Consider the following 26,181-nt stretch of genomic DNA (forward strand, 5'->3'; position numbering starts at 1 on the left):
CACTTTTACCAACTTGAATTCTGGTAATGGTTACTCACCAATAGTTTTTGATAAATAAAAAATAATCAAAATATAATGATTAACTAAATAATAATATTAAATAAATATAAATCAAAAAATATTTAAAATTTTTTAACGGATTGACGGGTTGTAAATGGATTATGAATTTCAACCATAACCCAACCTATTTAATTAAATGTGTTAGGAGGGTTGATCATTTAATTAAATAATTAAATGAATTCAAAATCTCAATCCAACCTATGATTTATTGAGTTGGGTTCGGATTGGGGTTGAGATTGTCACCCCTAGTCTTTTATTCTTTTCGTTTTTTATAAACATAAAATAATTGGTAACATTTTTTTTAATGGAGCCATTCAAAAATTTTACTTCTTTATCTTTGAAGAGATAAACCGGTAACACAGTCTGTATTTAAAAATACGAAGTGAAAGTAGAATTTGTTCCAAAATGTAAATAATAATATATTGGAAAGATATCTAACTATCCAAAATGCTATACATAATTTATGCATTGTTCATACTACAAAACATGTTTATTGTTTTAAATTTACCAACATCCAAAAAGTTTTTTAGGTGGCCCCATTAGACACAAATCAATTCTGTTAGTGTATGGTTTATAATTATTGTATTTTATCATGTATGTATTTTGCTCTTATGTATAGCCCAATCCGTATTATATATATATATATATATATATATATATATATATATATATATATATATATATATATATATATTAAAAGTTTGTTCCTTAGGAATAGTATTTTGCGTCTATTGGATCAAAACTTTTTTTTTTAATTTATCCATCTTTTTTCCGTAAGATTACAGAGCCGGATTATATACGTGTTTTGATTTGGGTGTTGTTCATCCACTATCTGTCACGGCCTCTTTATCTTACCACCGCTTACAATCCGTATTTATATTATATCTTTAATATATATTTCCAAGGGTTTATGCAGAAAAGTCTTATTATTTTCGGAAATTTTTTTATAAAATCCTAAATTGTTTTTTTTTTCGAACAGAAAAGTTTTATTATTTTGGGAAAATCACATAATCAATCATTTTCTGTTAAAAAAATTATCGTTAATTTGGACAAAATGTTAAATAATTGAGAATTTTCTGTTACAAAAAGAAAAAATAGAACTTTATCAAAAAATTCCCCAAAAATGGGACTTCTATCCATAAAACACTATTTTTAGTTAATGAGAAATGATAATTATGTGAAACATTCTCCATGCTCTAGACATAAACCATTTTTGTTAGTGTATGCACTACAAAAAAGATGCCAATTAGTGACGAAAACAAAATGGTTACTAACAATAGAAGGAGTCGTCACTAAATGATTTAGTGACCAAATTTTTGGTCGTCATTTTTCGTCACTATAGGCCCGTCACAAAACCGATTAGTGACCAAATATAAAAATTGTCACTAATTGGTGACTAAAATATATTGGCCACTATATATATGTGACGATCCATTTCGTCACTAAATATCGTCACAATGAAAGTTGTCACTGTTTTATCTAATTAGTGACCATAAAAAAAAGTGGTCATAATCTTATCTGATTAGTGACCATATAAAGTTGTCACTGGTTTATCCAATCAATGGCCATAAAAAATCGTCATTGATTTATTCAATTAGTTACCAAAAAAACACGTAATTGATTTTTGTTGTTATTTCTTGTATTAAACCCATTAACAAAAAGAAATCACCCCTCTAATAAGGATTGAAAATTACCACTCTATTTTAGTATTTCTCATCAACTCTTTACACTACCAACCTTTTTGTATATACAAAAAAAGTATTTTCGAAAAGAGATTTTTACCAAAACTCATGCTTTTATACCAACATGAACCTCTTGTAATGAACCCAAAAGAAACATAAACTTAAATCTATGGACGAATTCATCATTAGACATCTCATTATTTTTTTCAACGTGATCGAGTATCATCCCTCAACCTGGCTCATTACTAATCTTTCTTCAAAATTTTCTTGGAGGAAATTATTGGTTAGATTAATGTCTTGTTGTTCCTGTATAACAAACATCTTCATCGTCTTGGTTTGTATGAACACGTGCATGGCTCAAAACTTTTCTGCAATCTTTATTTTCGGTGATTCACTTGTAGATGTGGGTAACAATAACTACATAACAACATTTGCTAAGGCGAATTATGAGCCTGTTGGGATTGATTTTGGGAAGCCAACAGGAAGATTTACTAATGGAAGAACTGTTTGTGACATATTAGGTAACTCAATCTTTTCCATATATTGTTCATCTATATTTAAAAGCTATTGTCTTTGTAGTTTATTTAGTTTCATTCTTATTAAGTTTTGTTAATTACCTCAGGTCAATCATTGGGTTTCAAACATTTTCCTCCACCATACCTAGCTCCAACCTCCTGTGGTTCTGTAGTTCTTGATGGCGTAAATTATGCTTCTGGTGCTGGTGGAATTCTAGATGAATCGGGAGCAAACTACGTAAGCCCTATAACACTGTATACTATAAAATGGCTTTTTTCTTATGATTACATGAATTTTAGAGGGTTTATGATGTAGATGAACCGGTAGACAAGTGGAAAAAGAGAAATTTCGTCAAATAACCATTTATAGGGGGTGTTTTAACGATTTAACCATGAAAATCGAAGTTTTGTAGAATGACCACAAGATCTGCAGAGGGTGCTCTGCGGATCGACTAAAGTTTCTGAGGAACCTTGCACACCTCTGCGGAAAAGAGGTGGTAGCACAAAAAGACAAAAATTTTCGGGGTTTTAACGGTTCCGCAGAGGTGTCTCTGCGGATCCTATGTTGGGCTCTGCGGATCGCATGGATATTCCGAGGAATTAGTATTTTTTTTTATTTTGATTTTATAAGCAAAAAGGATTATTAAGCAACAAAAATTATGAAAAAGGATCATTAAACAAGTCTATTTTTTTAATAATTTTTGTTTAATTATCATTTTTAATAATTTTTGTTGCTTAATAATCCTTTTTGCATATAAAATCAAAATAAAAAAAATATTAATTCCGCAGATATGAACATCGATCCGCAGAGCCCAACATAGGTTTCACAGAGACGCCTCTGCGAAACTGTTAAAAACCCAAAAAAATTGTCTTTTTGTGCTTCCACCTCATTTTCGTAGAGGTGTGCAAGGTTCCTTAGAGGCTTTAGTCGATCCGCAGAGCATCCTCTACGGGTCTTGTGGTCATTCTACAAAACTTCGATTTTCATGGTTAAATCGTTAAAACAACCCTTATAAATGGTCATTTGACGAAATTTCTTATGGACAAAATATGATGATTCTCTGAAATTTGAAAAAGTCATAAGGTGGTGTTTTATTAGAAAAACCATGTGAATTTTCACGAATTTTGCACATGTGTGTGAAATTTCTTTAATTTGCAATATTAAACTTTCTACTTAAGAGCATACATAATACAATAATACAATACTAGCTTATTAGCAATTTTTCCAAAAGATTTTTGAAACCAATAAACTATTAAAAATTGAAAAATGGGTTTTTATTTATTTATTATTTTTTTAAACAAAGCTTTTTGAAGAAGCTTATAATTTTACAAGTTATTGTCACAATCTTTTCAATGGTTAGAGTGAGTTTATAGATTTTCATCGGTTATAAATAAATAATTTATCCAAAGAATAAGCAAAAAGAAAAATCTCTCTTATTATGAAACAATTACTTTTTTAATTAAAATTACCAAAATAAAGAAATTTATTCATTATAGATGCTTTAATTTATGCATTTTAATAAAGGGGAATTTTGTATATATTTTTGATAAATATCAAAATATCAAAATATCATATTTGTCCAACCTAATTTATAAATATAATGTTTATCCTTTTAACTTTCAAAATATTATATTTAGCTTAATAATTTTTTTTTATCATTTTATAATCAACTTTTATATTTCAAAATTGTTATAAGTATAAAAAATATAGGTTGACCATATTGCCCATAAATATCAAAACCTAATTGAATCTAGATATCTGATTACATGAACAATGCATGTATTTTTCCCATACTAAATGACTTCTAGCCCAGCGGTACCGGGTGTTGCTCTCCCTCCTAGAGGTTCAGGGTTCAAATCTCATTGGAGACATAAGTGGTTTTAAGTGTAATTTAAGAGTAGTGTAGATTTGCCGTTTCTAAAAAAATATATTTTTCCCATAGCCTTCAACGTCCCCATCCGTACATAGAATGTTTACAATGATAAAAATACACAATTTTCTGAGACTTGAATTAGGTACAACGATTTCTTTCTTATTTTATTTTTTCAATATCAAGTTTTTGTTTTTTTTTTCAAAATTATGTTTTCTTGTCAAGTATTAATTGATGTAATACATTTCTACGATATTTTTAATTGATTCATCTTGAAAAAATAGTATTATTTAAGTCATTTTTTTTAAGTATATATGTAATCAACTTTACAAAAATAAACTACATGGATCAAATGATAATGAAAAAAAAGGTTAAGGAGTAGATGCATTCTTAATTCCTCCATCACATGTAGTGGTTTGGAAACGATTTGGATAAATATGATATTTAAAATTTTTATAAACGATATAGATGATATTGTAAACATAGATCTATAAGATTGTATAATAGTCGTTTGATTAAACTAAGTATTTAATAAGATTATAAAAGTGTTACAATTTTTTTAGATAAATATGATATTTTAAAATTTTTAAAAATTATATAATATTTAAAAATTAAATTAGATAAATATGATATCTTAATATTTAATAATTTTTTTTTATAATAATAATATAAATTTGTCTAATTACTTCGTGTAATCAGTCACATGTGCACGCTCGTTAGCTAAGTGCAATCTACATTGTTAAAAGTGTGAAAGTACAAGACATATTCGGGAAAAAACATTGATCAATTTTTTCCATTTTATATTACTTATAAAATTGGTTAGATTGTGAAACAATAGTTAGTATTTTTTTTTTAATAAGTTAAAGGGAAAAATCCACAAGTTGAAAAGCTCTATTGATTTAACGACTAAATTATTTTTTATTTTTAATAAAATTTTAAGTTAATTTGATCATTCTTGAAACAGTTAAAAAAAATAATAGTAACATAGTACTTATTAAATATAAACAATTATTACATATCTCATGATACCCCAAATACACAAATATTGAATATACTATTTAATTTGTTATGGATAGTTATGTACATGTAATTATAATTACAATTATTGTAATAAATAAATAAATAAACAAAACTTGGTTTCCATGTAAAGGTTTACAGAAGATCAAAATAAGCTAAATGGGATTAGAAGTAATTTAGTGTTATAGTACTAGATTTACGGTTAAAAAAAACTAACTAAAAATGTTATTTATTTTAAATAAATTAAACATAATAAATCAAAGCGATTTCAATTTAATTTGAAGGTTTAACAAGAGCATTGTAATTATAAAATTTTCCTATAAATAGCTTTTATTTTTTTTATTTGTTTAACAAGTTATCAAGTCATTATAATGTCCGTCCTTTTAACAAAGGGGAATTGAGTAAATTAACCATTATAAATGAGGTTTTTAAAAAAATTAATCATATTTTTTCAGTTTTTGAAAACAATCATTTTCTCCACAATGCCTAATTCCAGAGTAGTGTTCAAATTCCATAGTCTTTTTTTTTTTTTCAAATAAAATTTTATTTTATTTTGGGATTCTAAATGCTACATTTCAAAATGTTTAATGTCTCAATAAAATGTATAATTTCATATACTAACATTGTATATAGGTCACATTAATATGTTTTTTTAACTTCTTGTAAAATTGAAGTAAAAAACGATTTTTTGTCGAAATTCCGGACTTGTTTTTGAAATTTCGGAGTTTTTTCTTTTTCCGAAATCTGAAATTTTAGTCCGGAATCCGGAATGTCATTCCAGAATTAGTCAAAAAAATGTTTTTTCTTGGTCCGGAATACCCCATTCCGGACAAAGTGGTTATTTTTGCAATATATATATATATATATATATATATATATATATATATATATATATATATATATATATATATGTTTTTTTTCAAATATACATAAAAAAGTGGTTAGCTTACTTAATTTCCCAAATTACATTGTTTATATTTTCATTAAGATGCTAAAAGAACGTAAGCAAACGAATATAAACAAACATATATTAACATATATTAATTAATGTTGTAAAAATTGGTCCATGCAAAGACACCTAGGTGTTTGGCGGCTTATTGTCTACAATTAGTGCTAATGGTCCAATTTACCGGAGGCGGTCATCATCGATCCTTGGCGGTATAGAGAGTCCAAGCTGGTGAAAAAGTAAGACATGCATGAGTTTTACAACAAGTCCCCGATTAGTCAAACTTAAGATAATCGTTAAGTAAAAAAAGTCAATCGGTTTGTCTAAAATTATGACGTTTGGTGATTTAACTACTTAAACACTTGAATATGTCAAATTTTTATAGTTATTTACTTATTTTTGTAGGATATATGTAATATTGAATTTTTTTAAAATAAATTATATTATAATGAAGGGTCATCACCTAGACCAGTTAGTCATTTGACCATTATCGACCATCCGAATACCGCCTAACGACTTTTACAACTTTGATATGAACATAAATGAAAATAAATGTACATAATCTATATAAAGGAAAATAATTGAACACCAACATCAAAATCAATAACCTTAAAACTCTATTTGGACGTACTTAGGAGTGCTACTTTTGATATTTTATTAAATCTAGAAAGTACAACTTAAACAATTCTATAAGCTCTATTTGCTTTTTCATGGTTGTATAATATTATATAGTCGTAATATAAAAGGAATGAGCATAGACGACCACATAAACAAATAAACATAAATAAACATTCGTGAATGTAAAATTAACAAGAGAAACTGTTATATTTGTTCGTTCGTTTAACTAAATTATAAAACAAAATCATATTTATGTTCGTTCACTTATTAAATGAATGAACATAAATGAACTTCTCACTGAACAATTTCATGAGTTAATAACTAAACGTTCAGTTAGAATGAATTTCCAATGTAACAATGAAAAAAGTCAACTTTTTTTTTTTATCGATTGAGATGAAGTTTCATTGATGCTTTTCTTTTTGCTGTAATAAAGCTAGCATCACTTTTGTTTTCTTTTAAAGATCGGTAGAATCGCTATGGATGCGCAACTCGACAATTTTGCAAAGACGAGACTCGACATAATCTCAATCTTAGGCGCTCCTGAAGCATTTAATTTGTTCGCTACTGCTTTCTTCACAGTAACAATGGGCTCCAACGATTTTATCAATAACTACTTCATTCTACCAGGTCATTCGCACCCGGTGCCTCCGAAAACTTTCATTCAATCCATGATTTCAACATTTAGAAGACAACTTACGGTAACTTACTCTATCCAACTACATATATTTTTCTATCTCTAACCAATAAAAGGTTTTATATATTTGACCTAAAAAATGTTGAAAATTTGACCTAAAAATGTCGTATTTCAAACAAGTCCAGTAAAACTGTAAAATAAGTGGGTATCTCTATTTAAGGAAACCAAATATATAAAAAAAACTTTGGTGGTGAAAAGTTATAGATGTTTGTAGATATGATTTTTAAAAAGCATATCTACAGTAAAGTCCCAATATTTTGACAAAAGTTTTAAAAAAGTCCCATTTTTTTTTTTGAATAAAAAAGCCTAGAAAACCGGATAATTCATTCAGTTTAGTCCCTTTTGACCTTTTCAGCAGGTCACCCATGCCACATGGCATGACAACTGGATAGGTCACGTCAGCAAATGAGATTCGAACCCACAGCCTCCCAAATACAAACCAACCACCTTTCCACTAGGCTAGATGACATTTTGTGTTTTTACTCCTCAAAATGGGAATATAACCTTTTGAACGCATAAGTCTTAATTACAATTATTATTATTATTATTATTATTATTATTATTATTATTATTATTTTTATAATTAAAACGTAAATAATTTTAATATTTCGTAAAAAAAATATGTTAAATATATAAAGTTTTTTTTACGTATTTATATATATTTTTACGTATTTTTATATATATTAAATATCTCTTTTATGCATTTTATATATTTGTACACATACATAATTTTTATGTATATTTTTTTTTTACAAAAAACCTTCTAAAACATGTATGTGTATAAAACGTATTTTTTTACGTAATATATATATATATATATATATATATATATATATATATATATATATATATATATATAAACATAATTTTTATGTATATTAAATATCTTTTTTATGCATTTTAAATATATTTTTTAAATATAAATATTAAAATTATTACGAAATATTAAGATTACGAAATATTAAAATTATTTACGTTTTATATATAATAATAATTATAATAATAATAATAATTGTAATTAAGACTTATGCGTTTAAAAGGTTATATACTAATTTTGAGGAGTAAAAACACAAAATGTCATCTAGCCTGGTTGAAAGGTGGTTGGTTTGTGTTTGGGAGGTTGTGGGTTTGAATCCCACTTCCCCTTTTTTCTTCAAAAAATCTGTTTTTTTCAAATTAAAGAGTAATTCGCATGCCACGTCAGCACCTGTCCAGTTGTCATGCCATGTGGCATGGGTGACTTGCTGAAAAGGTCAAAAAGACTAAACTGAATGAATTATCCGATTTTCTGGGCTTTTTTATTTAAAAAAAAATTGGGACTTTTTTAAAACTTTTGCCCAAATATTGAGACTTTATTGTAAATATCAATTTTTAAAATAAAAGAGGTTGAAATGAAGATTTGAGGATGAAAGTTTAAAAATGATCTTATTGTATTATATTACATTGTGTTTATGGATATGAATGGATGATATATGAGAGAAATGGAGATATTTGAGATTCCTTTAGTTTTTATGAAAATTTTACGAGACCCGGTGATCATATATGATGACCCAGATGGGGCCAAAGCGTTTAACTAACCAATGGAGACCAAGGGTGAAGGGGAACCGTGTGGGGTTCCTAAGGCGAAAGACACAAGATAACCGGAGGAGATATCACTCTTGGTGTTAGGTACAACCAAAGGAGATGGGGAAAGAGATGAGAAGTGAGAGAAGGGAGAACGGGAGAATAGGAGGAACATCTTCAGGGTTGAGGATGTTATAGTAAGAAGGAGGAAGAAAGCGATGATAGTTATTCAAGGGGAAGTAATCTTTATCAAAAACGTATGTCGTGGGACGATCACTTTTTGAGTCATTAGATCAAGACATATATAGTCGTGGTGGTTCGAACTTGGTCCAAGATAGACGCATAGATCTTGGAGAAAGTTTGTGTCAGGTAATAAATGAGGTGTTGGGGTAGAAACCCAAACACCCATCAATGAAAGTATAAGGGAAAGAAGACAAAAAGCATCTTAAATGGAGGTTTTGAGAGTTAAGGATAAGGTAAGTAATAGATTTAGAGTATGGACATGCACAAGTAACGCTTCAATCTAAAAATACGGGGGCAACAAGTCTTGAAAGAGAAAGGCATGTAAGGTATTGATGGCGTGCATTAAAAGTTCAACCTTTCCATTTTGATGCAAAGTATATGGACATGAAAACCAAAATTTAATACCATTAGATTTGAGAAATTCCAATGGTTGTTGGTTATTAAACTCACGTCCATTGTTGTATTGGAAAGGCTAAATATCGATTCAACTGATTTGAGACATAAGCACAAAAAATTTAAAAATCATAAAAAGTCATATGTGATACGTTAGGGAAACACCCATTAGAAATGTGAAAAAACATTTAACAATAAAATATGATATTTAAATCAGAGTGTATTAGTTAAACAAGCGTAAATTTTTGTAGTTGAAGAATAAAAGGAAACTTACAATTCTTTGCCAAGTTTATATGCATGGCCAATAGACAACTTATAATGTTTGGATTCCGATCCGTTTATATATATATATATATATATATATATATATATATATATATATATATATATATATATATATATATATATATATATATATATAAAAGCTTAAGTTATTCTATTCAAAGTAATTATTGTGTTATTGTATGCATATATGTACGCCAATCATTTTACTTATTTTAAAAAAGTGATTAATACATATTATTTAATTAAATATAATTGAAAAATACCATCTAATTTAACTAGAAGGGTATTTTAGTCAGTTAACATAGATTTAATAAAGGAAATTTGCATATTTTAAGGGATCAAAGATTCTATTAATTTTAAAAATTCGATTTTACAAATTATAAGGTTTTTAGTTCGGACATTCTGACAGAATATGTTTGAGTATGTTCAAAAAGAACAAAATTTCTTGTAAAATAATAAAGTTCTCGAACCATCAATTGAAGAATTAAAACAAAAATTACATTAATTCTTATAGAATACATGTAACATTTGCTAAGAATTACATTTATTTTTAAAGAATAAAACTAAAAAAACTTTCAAATCGGGGAAAAAAACATCAAAATCTAACAAAGACACTAATACATTCTAAAAGAATAATGTTGCTAAGAATCACTTTCAATTCCATGGTCCATTCTTCAAGCATCAGCTGCTTCTGTGGAAACAAATCCAATGCATAAATCAGTGAGAGAAAATATCCGTATTCCATTCCAACAGAATTGGAATTCGTGATTCCGTTCTGATAGAATTAGAATTCAAGATTCAGTTACGGTATGCATTCTGTTAGAGCAGGTTGATCTTTCCGGGGAGAATCTGAATCATTTGGTTGTTGCTATTGTTGTTGCAATGGGAAGTTGTACCCTTAGACCATAACATACACTCAATGGATCACCTCTATAGATACACAATTCAGTTTTGTTTTTAAGTTAAATAAGAAAAATACAATCAATTTTGTCCCAATTTTCTAATTTAGTTATGCAGAATTGACAACAATCAAGAATATACTTATAATTTGTAAGGTTCTTCTAAATTCCAAACCAAGACTTTTCACAAACACTTGGAATGCAAAAATCAAAGACTTCATTTGAAGCTAGACCCATTACATTAGAAAGAGACATGCAAGGATTTGAGGAGGGATTTGATGAGTATGTTTCTCCAATCACAATATGCCGATTTCATTCATCATCACATTAACTATAGCAAACATTTTGGATCTAAAGTCATGGTTTTGATCTAAGGATTTGAGTTTCTAAATCTAATCCCATCATAAAATTACGAACACGCAAATTAACAAGTCCCACTACTTCTAATCACAATAGAGCAGTAATACATGAATATTTCACTAGAAGAAACTTAAAATCACAATTAACTAAATCAGTGATTACTCACATAAGTTATTAAGGGATACGATGAAGCGAAGACTTGTAAACAACCGCGTTCAATCGAGCAAACCTACACAGAAACCAATTTCAGAATACAAAGAATTCATGAATCTTGTTTGTTGAAAATCCGTATGAACAGATCGAAGAACGAAGAAACATAGAAAAGAAGAAAGAGTTATGCATCAATTGATAGAACAACAAATAAATATAACAGAAATCATGGAAAAGAAGAAAGAGTGAAAGCTAGTAAAAAATAGACATCAGGGAGGACTCGACAACAGGAAAAATTGGACAAAAACGAACCTTAGCTGGTGAGTGCGACAACAGGGACGACCGATTAAAGATGATCGAATCAGGGAAGGGTGTTGATTGGGTGGTTGCAGAATCCCTTGCTTTCGCGACTTTGCTGGTGGAGGGGAATCACGTGAGGTTGAGTGGTCAGGATGTTGAGAGAGGTACTGTCCCAGAGCTTCCGCCATATCTCCTCCCTACTGAGACTCCCGATCCCAGCGCTAAACACGATAACAAGTACCGAAGTCGCTTTCTCAGCCCCCTTTGCGATCGATCGAAATGTCCCGCTCTATGAAGAACACGATGAAGGGCAAACCCACAAAGGGTCGCTGGTGTCGATTTGTTCAATTTAGGGTTTTCAGAATCTGTTTTTAGATAAAGAGGGGAACGAGATTTAAACTAGAGAGATACCATGATTCTAGGGATTATTTTTGGAAGTTATTAAACAAATGACTAAATTACCCTTATTTATTTATTTATTTAATTATTTAATTTTTTATTTAATTTTTGATTGGCCCACATTTATGCATACAATAACACAATACTTAGTTTAAACAAATGAACCTAGCTCTCTCTCTCTCTCTCTCTCTCTCTCTCTCTATATATATATATATATATATATATATATATATATATATATATATATATATATATATATAGAGAGAGAGAGAGAGTACACACTAAGTTATTTCCAGCTGCCTACTGGTAAATACCTATTGGATATGACTGATGACTCTTTGATTTCCCTTCATTTCTTTAAACACCTTCATTAATCATCAAAATTTTGTAATTTCAATATTGTAAAAGAGCCAAGTTAACATATTGGTATTCATTAATCTGGTCGATATGAATATGTATTCAATTATTGAAAATCATAAAGGTTATTTGAGTTCTAATTTTCAAATTTATTAAAAGGGTTTGGATTAGAAGTAAATCACTTCAAACCTACCATATTATTGAAAGATCTAGCTTTAATCATATATATTGAAAATAATATTAAATAAAATATATTTTAATATATCAGTGAAGATGTATATAGTCAAATTACTTTAAGGTAATCATAATGTTAATGCCAAAGTGGATACATTTACTAATTTGGTTATCCAAAGATCGGGGCCCAAAACTCAAATTTTTGAATAGGGATGTCAAAAACTAATGTGGGACCCGTTCCCATGTGGTACTCGTCCCGTATAGGTGTATTTGTTTAAAAAATAGGGAGTGGGGGGCAAGGTTAACCCCTGTTTTAATTTTGAAGGCGGGGGCGGGTCGAAACCCCCATGGGGGCCCCGTTAATAAATTATATATATATATATATATATATATATATATATATATATATATATATATATATATGAAACAATAATATGATTTTCACTTTCCAAATTTATGAAAAAAAACATGTCTTTAAGTTTTTTGTAACATGTAAATTTATGATACGAATAACTATTTGTTACCAAAAAAATAACTTCTTTTATCCCAAACAACAACTTTGTTTAGCCTAAAGAAGGTAGCCCAAAATCAATCGGGAGGGGGGGGGGGGGGAGGTCGGGGGATACAACTGTTGGGTTATGAGCAAAACAACATTCCAATGGTGTTCATGCAAACCCTAATGCTTGGATCTAGTTTTGCTAATTGTACATGCAATATTTGTCTGTAACATCCATAAAAATCATGCCAAATTTAAACTTTTTAAAACATTTAGAAACCAACAGTTATTACAAATTTGTTTTCAAAACAGTTCTATATCAGAGTATCCCAGAAACCATAAGTCCAATTCACGAGAATGTGTACGATCACGCCTTCGCCTTGCCGAAACATCTGGAGCACCTGAAACAATAAACTGAAACCGTAAGCACACAGCTTAGTGAGTTCCCTCAAAATACCGATAGATAACAAACAATACACATAATAACAGCATGTAATGGGTCCACAGCTCTACAATCTGGATTACCCCATGGGCCCACAGTGTGAGTCTGGCTTGCCTTCCGGGCCCACAGCTCACATCTGGCTTGCCTCCGAGCCCACAACATAAGTCTGGTTTGCTCTCGAGCCCACAGCTTATGACTGGCTTGCCCCCTGCAGTCCTAAGACTGAAATATAACTAATCAGCCCTCAGTGCGAGTCTGGCATGCTCCCCTGGCCCTCAGCCCGCAACTGGAATGCTCTAATACCCTTAAGCCCTTAGTACGAGTCTGGTATACCACTCGGTCCTCATCTCGTATCTGGTATGCTAATGAGTCCTCATTATGAGTCTGGTATGCCTTCCCGGCCCTCAGTTCATATCTGGCATACTCCAGGGTTTGTTGGTCACCGCACGAAGCAGTGCAACCTCAACCCTACCCACATAATATGTCTACATATACAGCTAATGGGACATACATATAATCAAGAAGTAACACAGGTAGTCCTACAAATCTACCTAACTGGCATAGCAAACTAGCATGCATAATCATCTCATATTCAACACGTAATCAACTACTGGGATATCAAATCCAATGGGCCGGCCTTGGTGCCTTAGAACCCTTAGTATACTGTGGATAACTCACCTGGCACTGTTGAAGTTCCGCGGATAAAACTCCAGCTGCTGGTTGACAGATTCCCGAACTGTCAACATCAAACAATACCCAATTAATAATTGGGTTCCAAGCCCAAGGTCAAACTCACATTCCAAAGGTCCAATAGTCAAGTAGTGGGCCAAAGCCCAACATATGGCCCAATTTTCCAAATTGGGCCTAATCCTTCTCATGGGCCTTACTTTAAGCCCCAACCACCTATTCTGGTCCAAATACTTGGCATTCCAATGGTCCAATATCTCATAATCATAAAAGCCCAATTATGGCCCATCTATGGCCCAATTTTCCAAATTGGGCCCAAGACTCTCACATGGGCCTTATCCTAAAACCCATACAATTATTAGTCCATTTACTTATTCTTGGAAAGCCCATTAATAGTCCAATCACCAAACCCAAATAGAAAGGCCCAACTCAAGGCCCAAGTGAAATTAGGGTTTCCACATGAAATGACGATTAGGGTTAAGTGTTTCTTACTTAACCCATTAAGGACTTAATCCATTAAGTCAAATATTGCCTTAGGTTAATTTGCCAATGATTCTTAATTATTATTTTAGGTTTAATAAATAATTCTCGTGCGGTCCTGATCAATCCCAAAATTAGGGTTTCAAGGCATTAGGGTTTTCCAAACCCTAATTAGGGTTTCCAACCCACATACTAGCGCATTAATCAAATGGTTGGGCTTTTAGGTCAATTAGGGCTTCATTGGGCCCATAAGGGCTTCATTTGGCCCACTAGGGTTTCATTGGGCCCACTTTGTCCAAGCATCCCCAAACGAGTCAAAACGCAAACGAGGCACACAGCCACCCAACATGGCGGTTGGTGGGGCAGGAGGCGGCAGCCACCACCTTACGGCGGTTGGTGGCAGAAGGAGGCGGTAGCGATAACAACTTCGTCTTCGGAGGCTGCCACCATGGCCAGATGCCATGGTGGCTCTTCATGGCTTTTTTTACTCGACCAAAAACCCACACAAGCACACGCAAACTCATCACAAACCATAAACCACCATGGTCTCCATGGTTGTCGGCCTTGATCCCCACGATTAAAACACGACAGATGGCAACATCTTCATCTCCATTGGCGGTGAGACGACACAATAGCTTCTCGGTGGTCCCATGGCTCCAACGGCAGCGGAAGAGGTCGTAGAAGAAGGTTGCTGCAGTGGGGGAATGGAGGCTGCGCCTCCACCGGAGTACGACTCGACAACAGCGGCGCTATAATCCGGTAACCCACTAACCGGCGTGACTTGTGATTGTTCGTCGCTGTCGTGGCTGCACCGGATGTTAGCTTCGATCGGCGACACTGGTTGGCAAGGAGGCAGCGACGGACCTAGCAGCAATGGGAGTGGCGGCTGGAGAAGGGAGGAAAGGAGGTGAGGGTGGCGGTTGTTGTAATGGGATTAGGGTTAGGGTTACGGGGTGGTGAACGGTTAAATACCCGCCCCTTCAAACTTCCAGCCATAATGACCGAAATGGTCCCTCTATCCCTCTTTTCTTTCAATTCAAATCCTTAATTTACCATCTAAACCCTTCCTTCTGAAAATCTTTACAATCAAGTCCGAAATATTTTCCAAGCAGCCCCTGCTTCCATAAATCCTTACATATAAAGTCCAAATAATACCAAACACCCCCTGAATTCTAAAATCCTTAAAAAAAATGAATCCCGAGATTACCCTTTAACCCCCGAAACCAACATCCCGATAATTATTATTTGTTTTTGGGCTATAATAATCTAAAAAAAAATAATAAAATTACTTCTTGGGGTTCCGGGTTTATTATTTAATTATTCTATTTTAAACGGGATGTTACAACTCTCCCCCACTTAAATTTGATTTCGTCCTCGAAATCGTTTCTTATCATCCCTTACCCGCCAGACAACTTGAGCAACATGGCCATAACTACGAGCATAACCCCAGCCTTTCCAAGGCGAACGTAACCAACCCTTGCATGGTTCTAAAACCTGAAAATAAATGAATCCCTTGCAATATGATCACATTTACTCAATCCGAAATCTGAATTTTGGAGATGGTCTGGCTCCCTGACAGACCGCCCATATTGGATCATTGTTGAATTCATTACACTTAACTCCCAACTGGCTACTCAACTTCTGTTAACCTGAAGTTCTCACCAGAAAGCATAACCACAAATCACACACTGCTACCTATAACTCTTTTCTTGAGAAGAGATTAGGTACTCCTTCAAGAGAAACCTGTTTTGATAACCAATTCCCAGGGATATAATGAACAACGAGATGTAAACTGGGAGATGAACCCTTTTAGGATTGACAAGACAATGATTCCTTTATCCCTAGGACCAACATACATATAATAACCGGCTCATAAGCACGAACACTCATACCTGGCCCAATCAGCATCGGGCTGGAATAACAGGCATGCCTACGACGGGTCCAGTCATCCTCAGGATGGAATACCCTCGTATCCTGCACATGTTTGGCCCAATCAACGCTCAGGTTGGAATACCAACATGTCAGGTCCAATCAATCATAGGGTTCGATCATCCTCGGGATGGAATACCCTAGATCAGAATACCACTATATACGAAACTCGAATCTAAACTCATAACTTGAGGTTCAAGGACCTACTCTTGTATTTTGCACAAAATCTTCTGATTACTCGCAGTCGATTACAGCTCACCCGAACCTCAACGATGTGTCCATTCCGAAAGCGCTCCAACAGAAGAAATGAACTACTAAGATCACTAGACCCATAGCCTATGACAGGAATACCCCTACAAGGTCCTCAACATAGGTCTGGATTGCCTCTGAGCCCACAACATGAGTCTGGTATGCCCTACCTGGCCCTCAGCTCATGACTGGAATGCTCCTGATAAACTATCAACATTGTCCAAAAATACCTAACCAACGTCCTTCACAGCACCAACCAGCGCCATGATGCTGAAATCCCACCATGCACGATTCACCTATAGAACAAGTTGCTACCCAAGCAAGATCTTACAACACTATGGTCGCACATGACCCTAGAATAGGATGATAGTCGGACTCTAGATCTAATTTGCAGACTATAACTTGGGCCTGATCAAACACGTAAGCCTAACCAACCCTATTGCCAGCTTGAATACTCATAGATACACACGAAGAATCACAACCATGCACATATTTGGGAATCCCTAACTCTATATTCACTCGCCACAAAGCCCATACTTGATCGAGACAGATCCGATTCTACTAATACAGAACTAGTCTGAGAAGACTTCCACGATTATCCCGAAGGTTACCAAGATCCGAGTTCGATACGAATCAAAATTCTATTCCGTCATCAAGGGGAAACATACCCCAAAGACTTAGGAAACATAAACACACTGCATAAGGGAATTAGTGACGCGTTCCTAGCTTCTCAATTGTCGTCTCTTGAATTCCTTCGGAGAATTCCCGCTGCATGAGAGGTTCACTGATTAACGCCAGTCCAACCATTTTGGAAACCATAATATGAACAACAACAAACAAAACCTTCAATGGCTGACGCTCAACCTGAGAATTCCCAATTCTCCCCCACTTAGAACACTAACCACCACCCACTGGTGTGAAGCCCAACATAACTTAGCCGACAGTCCCTGATGCTTGAATGATCCCACACCCAAATCTTGAAGTCCAAAGATAGACGCTCCACTAATACTTCAGCAACAAGCTATTTCCCTTGGCACTCTCATCCGCCAATCAATAACGATCACTACAACCGCTGAATCCTGACAATGCTGAATACCCATCTTGTGGGGCCATGCCCTCATGCCTCCCATATAATACCCTTCTTCCCAAAGTGCTCGAAACAAATTTCTAACTCTCGGGCTCTAGAAATCATATCATTCAGGGTCTCGCACCCTTACTCACTCACCAGCTCAATCGTACTCATCTGAACTGCAGTAGCTGAAGCAACCTTTGCCCTAAACCAGGTTACAACTACTCCCAAGACATAGTCCCTAATCCCGAAAGTGAAATAGATCGTATAATCAATCCTTCTATTCCCAGCTGCAAGACTCAAGCTGATCATAATCATCACTCCCTTCTTGAGTCCCGCGACTCGCATCCCGACCTCGGGAAAAACCCCCGAAGCCTCAATCTAGAAACTCCTGTTCTATCCTCTCCCGCTCAACCCGCGGAATGTAACATGTACGGAACATCTCCCTGATCTCAAGTAACTCTAGCCCTCTTCTCACCAGAATGTGTCCCAGTAACAAGTCTCAGTACTGGAAAGCTCGATCAACTCCTCCCCTTGCCGTCGTTACAGTTGTTGTAGCTGCTGCGGCAACCGTTAAGCAAGGGCTGCATAACGCTCATCGAAATACTCAACCATGACGGTCTTAATAGACCCAAACATCTCCGGCAACTATCCCCGGACAATATTGATCACCACCTCCCGAATGATCACACTGACACGATTCTCTAACATTACTGGCCTATCCTGGCTGCCAGCTCCCGGTCGTGATCTGGATCCGGTCTCACACGTCTCGTGACCACCATTCTGATAATACACCAGAAAGATCTCTGGTAACCCATATGATGATAGGGAACCAACTCCCAACTAAACCCCAGGGGTTGTGATTTCCTTGATACGCGTATGGGTCCTGTGCTTTCAGTTGTACGGGCCCATACTACCTTCCACACCTACCCATATTTGTCTCAAGTATCACCACAACGCCCTAACTGTATACATAACATGGTGAGCGCTATATCCTCACTCCTAAAGGAATGCTGAACTATCTCATAACTGGCCTCCCGACCTCTCACGACCCACCCATGAAACTTTCACCAGCCCTGCAGCACTCGTGTATGCTAACCATACATAACACTGGACCCTATAGACTTTCGAATACCTGATCCTACCCTAAGCCCTTCATCAAACAAGAACAGGAAATAAGGCCAAACCAAACATTCTCAGGCTATAAGATCTTAATTATGTACAGCCGTGATGCATACACTAAGCAACTACAGTAATGATGTCAATTTCATATAACGTACACCCTAGGCTATCAGGCATCATACAATCAGGCAATTCTATCATACAATACCTGAAGATCCCTAACCTAGTACTAGCATGCTGTTCTAACATATCACAATATCACATAACCGTATGGTATTTTGAGGTCTACTTACCAGCTCCGGCTGATCGTACACTCTGCATCCTCCTTTTAAAAATCAAAGTTAAGTCAAGGTCCACTTTCACAATCCCAAGCCAACAATCAAACAAGAACATGACAAGAGATCGAGCCCATACCCTTAATCCAACTCTTTTTATTATAATTTCTTTTTCCAAAAACATTTTGTAAAAACTCTCAGATCGTAGTTTGAGACTGGATTCACACAAGTGTTTATCCAATTCACTCAAACCAGGGCTCTGATAGCAACTTGTAACATCCATAAAAATCAGGACAAATTTAAACTTTTTAAAACATTTAGAAACCAACAGTTATTACAAATTTGTTTTCAAAACAGTTCTATATTAGAGTATCCCAGAAACCATAAGTCCAATTCACGAGAATGTGTACGATCACGCCTTCGCCTTGCCGAAACATCTGGAGCACCTGAAACAATAAACTGAAACCGTAAGCACACCGCTTAGTGAGTTCCCCCAAAATACCGATATATAACAAACAATACACATAATAACAGCATGTAATGGGTCCACAACTCTACAATCTGGATTACCCCGTGGGCCCACAGTGTGAGTCTGACTTGCCTTCCGGGCCCACAGCTCACATCTGGCTTGCCTCCGAGCCCACAACATAAGTCTGGTTTGCTCTCGAGCCCACAGCTTATGACTGGCTTGCCCCCTGCAGTCCTAAGACTGAAATATAACTAATCAGCCCTCAGTGCGAGTCTGGCATGCTCCCCTTGCCCTCAGCCCGCAGCTGGAATGCTCTAATACCCTTAAGCCCTTAGTACGAGTCTGGTATACCACTCGGTCCTCATCTCGTATCTGGTATGCTAATGAGTCCTCATTATGAGTGTGGTATGCCTTCCCGGCCCTCAGTTCATATCTGGCATACTCCAGGGTTTGTTGGTCACCGCACGAAGCAGTGCAACCTCAACCCTACCCACACAATATGTCTACATATACAGCTAATGGCACATACATATAATCAAGCAGTAACACAGGTAGTCCTACAAATCTACCTAACTGGCATAGCAAACTAGCATGCATAATCATCTCATATTCAACACGTAATCAACTACTGGGATATCAAATCCAATGGGCAGGCCTTGGTGCCTTAGACCCCTTAGTATAGTGTGGATAACTCACCTGGAACTGCTGAAGTTCCGCGGATAAAACTCTAGCTGCTGGTTGACAGATTCCCGAACTGTCAACATCAAACAATACCCAATTAATAATTGGGTTCCAAGCCCAAGGTCAAACTCACATTCCAAAGGTCCAATAGTCAAGTAGTGGGCCAAAGCCCAACATATGGCCTAATTTTCCGAATTGGGCCCAACCCTTCTCATGTGTCTTACCTTAAGGCCCAACCACATATTTTGGTCCAAATACTTGGCATTCCAATGGTCTAATATCTCATAATCATAAAGGCCCAATTATGGCCCATCTATGGCCCAATTTTCCAAATTGGGCCCAAGACTCTCACATAGGCCTTATCCTAAAACCCATACAATTATTTAGTCCATTTACTTATTCTTGGAAAGCCCATTAATAGTCCAATCACCAAAGCCCAATAGAAAGGCCCAACTCAAGACCCAAGTGAAATTAGGGTTTCCACATGAAATGACGATTAGGGTTAAGTGTTTCTTACTTAACCCATGAAGGAGTCCAGCCACCCACCTGGTGGCATACGGCGGTGATGGTGACACAATAAAGCGGGCAGCAACGATAACAACTTCGTCTTCGGAGGCTGCCACCATGGCTGGCTGCCATGGTGGCTCTTTATGGATTTTCTTTACTCGACCGAAAATCCACACACGCACACGCAAACTCATCACAAACCATAAATCACCATGGTCTCCATGGTTATCATCCTTGATCCACATGACTGAAACACGACAGATGGCAGCATCTTCGTCTCCATTGGCGGTGAGACGACACAACGGCTTCTCGGTGGTCCCATGGCTCCAACGGCGGCGACAAAGGTCATAGAAGAAGGTTGCTGCAGTGGGGGAATGGAGGTTGCGCCTCCACCGGAGTACGACTCGACAGCAGCGACGCTATAATCCGGCGACTCACTAACCGACGTGACTTGTGATTCTTCATCGCTGTCGTGGCTGCACCGGATGTTAGCTTCGATTGGCGACACCGGTTAGCAAGGAATCGGCGACTGACCTATCAGCAATGGGAGTGGCGGTTGGAGAAGGGAGGAAAGGAGGTGAGGGTGGCAGCTGTTGTAATGGGATTAGGGTTAGGGTTACGGGGTGGTGAACGGCTAAATACCCGCACCTTCAAACTTCCAGCCATAATGACCGAAATGGTCCCTCTATCCCTCTTTTCTTTCAATTCAAATCCTTAATTTACCATCTAAACCTTCCTTCTAAAAATCCTTACAATCAAGTCCGAAATATTTTCCAAGCAGCCCCTACTTCCATAAATCCTTACATATAAAGTCCAAATATTACCAAACACCCCCTGACTTATAAAATCCTTAAAAAAAATGAATCCCGAGATTACCCTTTAACCCCCGAAACTAACATCCCGATAATTATTATTTAATTATTCTATTTTAAACGGGATGTTACATTGTCCAACACTTGCAAACCCTAATCTAGCATACAACAAAACTAAATCAACATAAATAAACTAGTAAGAATGTTACCTTTGATTGTTGCTTGAAGATCTTGAGCTTTTGAGAACCTTAGCACCTCAAATGTTGTGCCTCTAATAGATCACAAACACCAAAACAAGTTGGAGAATGATGGAGAGAGAGGAAGGGAGGCTCAAAATCGGTTGGAACTCTTTTAGGGTTTCAAGTGGCCGATTTCACTATCCCAAGGGGTCCTTATATAGCTTCAGAATTAGGGTTTCAGTCAAATCCCTAACCTGGTTGCTTAAGCCCTAAGCAGCCCATAGGAATCTTCTAGAATCAAGCCCTTGGACGAAATCCTTATGGGCTCCTATAAGATTTCGTCCATCCCTTGCTTAAGGGATCCACAGCCCAAATTCCAATTATCTTATAATTACAATTCCAGTCCCCTTAATTCAATTAATATCTTTTTGACCACAAAACAAATTCTTAATTAATTCTTGACCAATATTAATTAAACAAATATGATTTCTCTTTTAATATATTATTCAAATAATATATTAATAAACCATAATAACCTCTTTCTCCATTATTCATCAAGTGAAGTTGCTCTGGTGAAGGCAACCCAAAAGGACCATGCTACAACGGGGTCAAGTACATACCAAATATAGTTATGACTTAGACACCTAATCCAACAACAACCCTCGTCTAATTGGCAAAACATATATATCAAAATCTATTTATAAAATGCACAAAGATTGAAGCAAGTAAATAATAATGATTTAAGCCGTCATGGTATCTTAAATCACATGGAGTTTGGAAGTTTTCTTTCTACTTATTCTTAAAAAAAGATATGGTGCCAAACCAACTTAGATCGTTGGTTTTCACCTGTTTGCTCTCCTATAACATCTAAACATCATGTAAATAGATTTTGAAATGTATTTTGCCAATAAGAATTGAACATGTTAATTATTAGACAAAACCTCATAAATGGTCAATGTGGTTTCAACAAATCTAGAGTATAGTCCTTAAGTTCAGAAAACCACATAGATGGTCTATGTAGTTTCAAACTTTTAACAAATAGTCCCACACCCACCTATAAAGACTTTTATACCATTTTAAATTTATTTTAAATTTTTTTACTAACTTTACATCTAAAAGAATTTTTTCTTTAAATAAAAATATTAAAAACACTTACCCCATCCTATCCTACCCTACCCTACCCCTTGCTTTTCCCTTTTTGGTCAATGTCCCCCATTACCACCACCGTCACCACCAGTTTCCACCACCATTGCCGTCATCAACTTCCAACTATGGGACCATCACATACCCACCAACACGACTATCACATAACGTCGTCCACCACCACCAACTACCCCTCACCTGACCATCACAAAACACCACCATCACCACATACCATCACAAAACACCACCACCATTGTCCACCACTATCGCCATCATCAACTCCCATTGTTGTCGGGACCACCTTTAACATCTTCCAACCACTATCTTCATAAACCACCCAACTCCCATACATCACCACATATCCATCACCATCGCACATTACCAGCTAACCCACCTTGCCTTATTTCTGATCAGATACAGCTAAAAGGGATCTCCCATATACTCACCTCTCATTGATATTACCACCACACACTCAATCATTCACAGGCTGAGCTTAAACACGCACACACACACACACACACACACATATATATATATATATATATATATATATATATATATATATATATATATATATATATATATATATATATATATGATATTAAACCTAGAAATCAACCACAAAATCTGCTTCCATGAAGAAAATCGACCCAAATGAAATCAAAGGGCTTAGTTTCTCGATTGTGATGATATTAAACCTAGAAATTAGCAACAAAAATCTGATTTTTAGTTCCATTATCAAAATTGAATATCTGTAATCGAAGGGTGGCCGATGTTGGAGATGAAGATGGAAGCGATGACTGTTTCTTCTTCCCAAATGGTGGTGGTTGTTTCCGATCATTTTTCTTGTCCTCCGATCTCAACTTTTATTGCTATAGCAACTACTGTTGCTTCGATATTCCAGATTCGATATCTAAGTTATCAACGATGGATGAGGAAACCACCATAACGGAGGAAGTCACCGATGATGTTGGAGGAAGAGATTGAAGCAACAAAGGCTAATTTAGACATGTCAAGCTAAGTTAGACCGGTCGTTTAGATTTATGAAAAAAAATGCTCATATGAATGATGTTTTCATTCATATTTAATTTCTCATTTCTAAACTATATTTATTAATTTATCAAACTATGTTCTCTAAAATATCAATTCGTCTTGTCATGGAGCTCGTTGATTATAGAATCTCATCCCAAAAGTGAGGTATTGGGTTCTGGTTATGCTCTATTTATTGTTAGTGTTCCATTATTAGTTTTTCACGTGTTGACCTTATGGTGGTATGTGTGAATCTATTATAGAGTATGGTTTATCTATATTCAAAATACATAGTAATTTAACTAGCTACATAAATTATACACGAGTTTTCCTACTAAAAAGGCTAAAAAGACAAAAGTAAGTCATGATTATTTTTGCTTGAGATCCATATATCATGGTTCATTATTATCAAATTTTGTATCCATAGTAATTCAATTTTTTATAAAAGTTAATTGATTTGGGAGTCTTTTGTTTATTATGTATAGAGACTTTATGATATGGGTGCTCGAAAGATTCTCGTTACAAATGTTCCTCCGGTTGGATGTTGCCCGTTTGAAAGAGATTTTAACAAACATTCTGGACAAGTGTGTGTGAAATTTCAAAATCTATTAGTGCAAAAGTACAACAACCAGTTGAAACGAATGCTCAAAGAACTTACAAACACACTTAAAGGATCAACATTCGTCTACGCAGATGTATATCATATCTTCGACGACATAATGAAAAACTATGGATCATATGGTGAGTAAATTGTATGTGAAAGGAAAAAAAGTACCATACCGAAATATAAGTAATTTCATTCCAATTTGATGGATTATGACATTTTTGGAAGAAATCTTATTTATGTAACTTATTAATCTTTTTTTTTCTTCTTGTAGATTTTGAAAACGTTGATAGTGCATGTTGTCACATGTCAGGCTTGCATAGTGGTTTAGCTCCATGCCTACCACATGCTACTATTTGCCCAGATAGATCAAAGTATCTCTTTTGGGACTCATATCATGTTACTGAAAGCGCTAATCTTATTGTAGCAAAACGTATATTGGATGGAGATTCTAATGACATTTCACCGATTAACATACATACACTTTCAAAGACTTGAGAAACAAGACAAAATATAGATGGTTGTATCATAAAACATTTTAGTCAAGTATGATCTTTTGGACTTGTTTAGTTGCAAAAATGCAGTTATTTAGGTAGACATGTTTACATGATTGATATGTAGTATAATGCAAAACTATATAATTAAGTTATCATTAACTATAAAATTACGAAAACGCTTTCACATGGGGATACTTCTAGGATTGTGTTTAATAAAGCCATGAATGAATCATTTAAGGAGCAACCAATCAAGTTTTATTCTTCCTTAATGATGAATCAAATGAAGTATGGGCGTGTTCGGCACGGAGCTTTTGGGAGCGTTTGAGAGCTTCTAGCTTCTAGCGTTTGACAAAACGCTCCGTTTTGAACAGAAAACTTTGTTTGGCACTACAAGCTTTTAGCGTTTAGTTTAAACAAAACGCTCCAAATCCAAATGCTACTTCATGTAGCGTTTAACAAAACGTTACAAGCTACAAACTACCCGCCACCCGCTACAAGCTATCCGCTACCAGCTAATTTTTGCTGAGCACGCCCTATGTCTTTTTATTTTCTTATTACCCTTAATAGAAAAACTTTGGCGTAATGGACTAGTGAGATTATCCACTTTTTTTTTTTTATCATTAGTTTGGAGTAGGGATGCAAGCGGGGGCGGATATTTCCGAATAGTGTAATACCCGTCCCTGCAACCAGATACGTCTGCTCCCACCCAACCCTACCGGATACAGGGAACCCGATGGATATCTGTTTAGTAAAAAAATTCAAATATTTTTATAAATATAAATATGTAAACCACAAAATAATAATCACAATAACTAAAACATTCAACAGTTTATATTTCATTCTCGCAAACGAAATAATAAGAAAAAGATAAGCACGGTGTTCTCATGTTTGTTAAAGAACTAGAATAAAAACAACAATTTTTCATAAACTAAGTATCAAAATCCATAAAGCTTGGATCGACTTCATCATCTTTGCAAAATGTTTT

General features: G+C 35.0%; 1 protein-coding gene across 1 annotated transcript; it reads left to right on the forward strand.

Moving 5' to 3' along the window:
- The first annotated feature begins 1,868 nt into the window (after nt 1-1,868).
- LOC145119244 (GDSL esterase/lipase At4g16230-like) lies at nt 1,869-25,413 on the forward strand. The gene is made up of 5 exons (XM_079054870.1): nt 1,869-2,263; nt 2,365-2,495; nt 7,171-7,407; nt 24,581-24,836; nt 24,974-25,413. The coding sequence occupies exons 1-5, from the start codon at nt 1,912-1,914 to the stop codon at nt 25,195-25,197; spliced, it is 1,200 nt and encodes a 399-aa protein (XP_078910996.1). The 5' UTR covers nt 1,869-1,911; the 3' UTR covers nt 25,198-25,413.
- Nucleotides 25,414-26,181: the final 768 nt, after the last annotated feature.

Source organism: Lactuca virosa, chromosome 6 (assembly GCF_052849685.1).
Source record: "Lactuca virosa cultivar CGN04683 chromosome 6, Lactuca_virosa_CGN04683_v6, whole genome shotgun sequence".
Classification (NCBI taxonomy): Eukaryota; Viridiplantae; Streptophyta; class Magnoliopsida; order Asterales; family Asteraceae; genus Lactuca; species Lactuca virosa.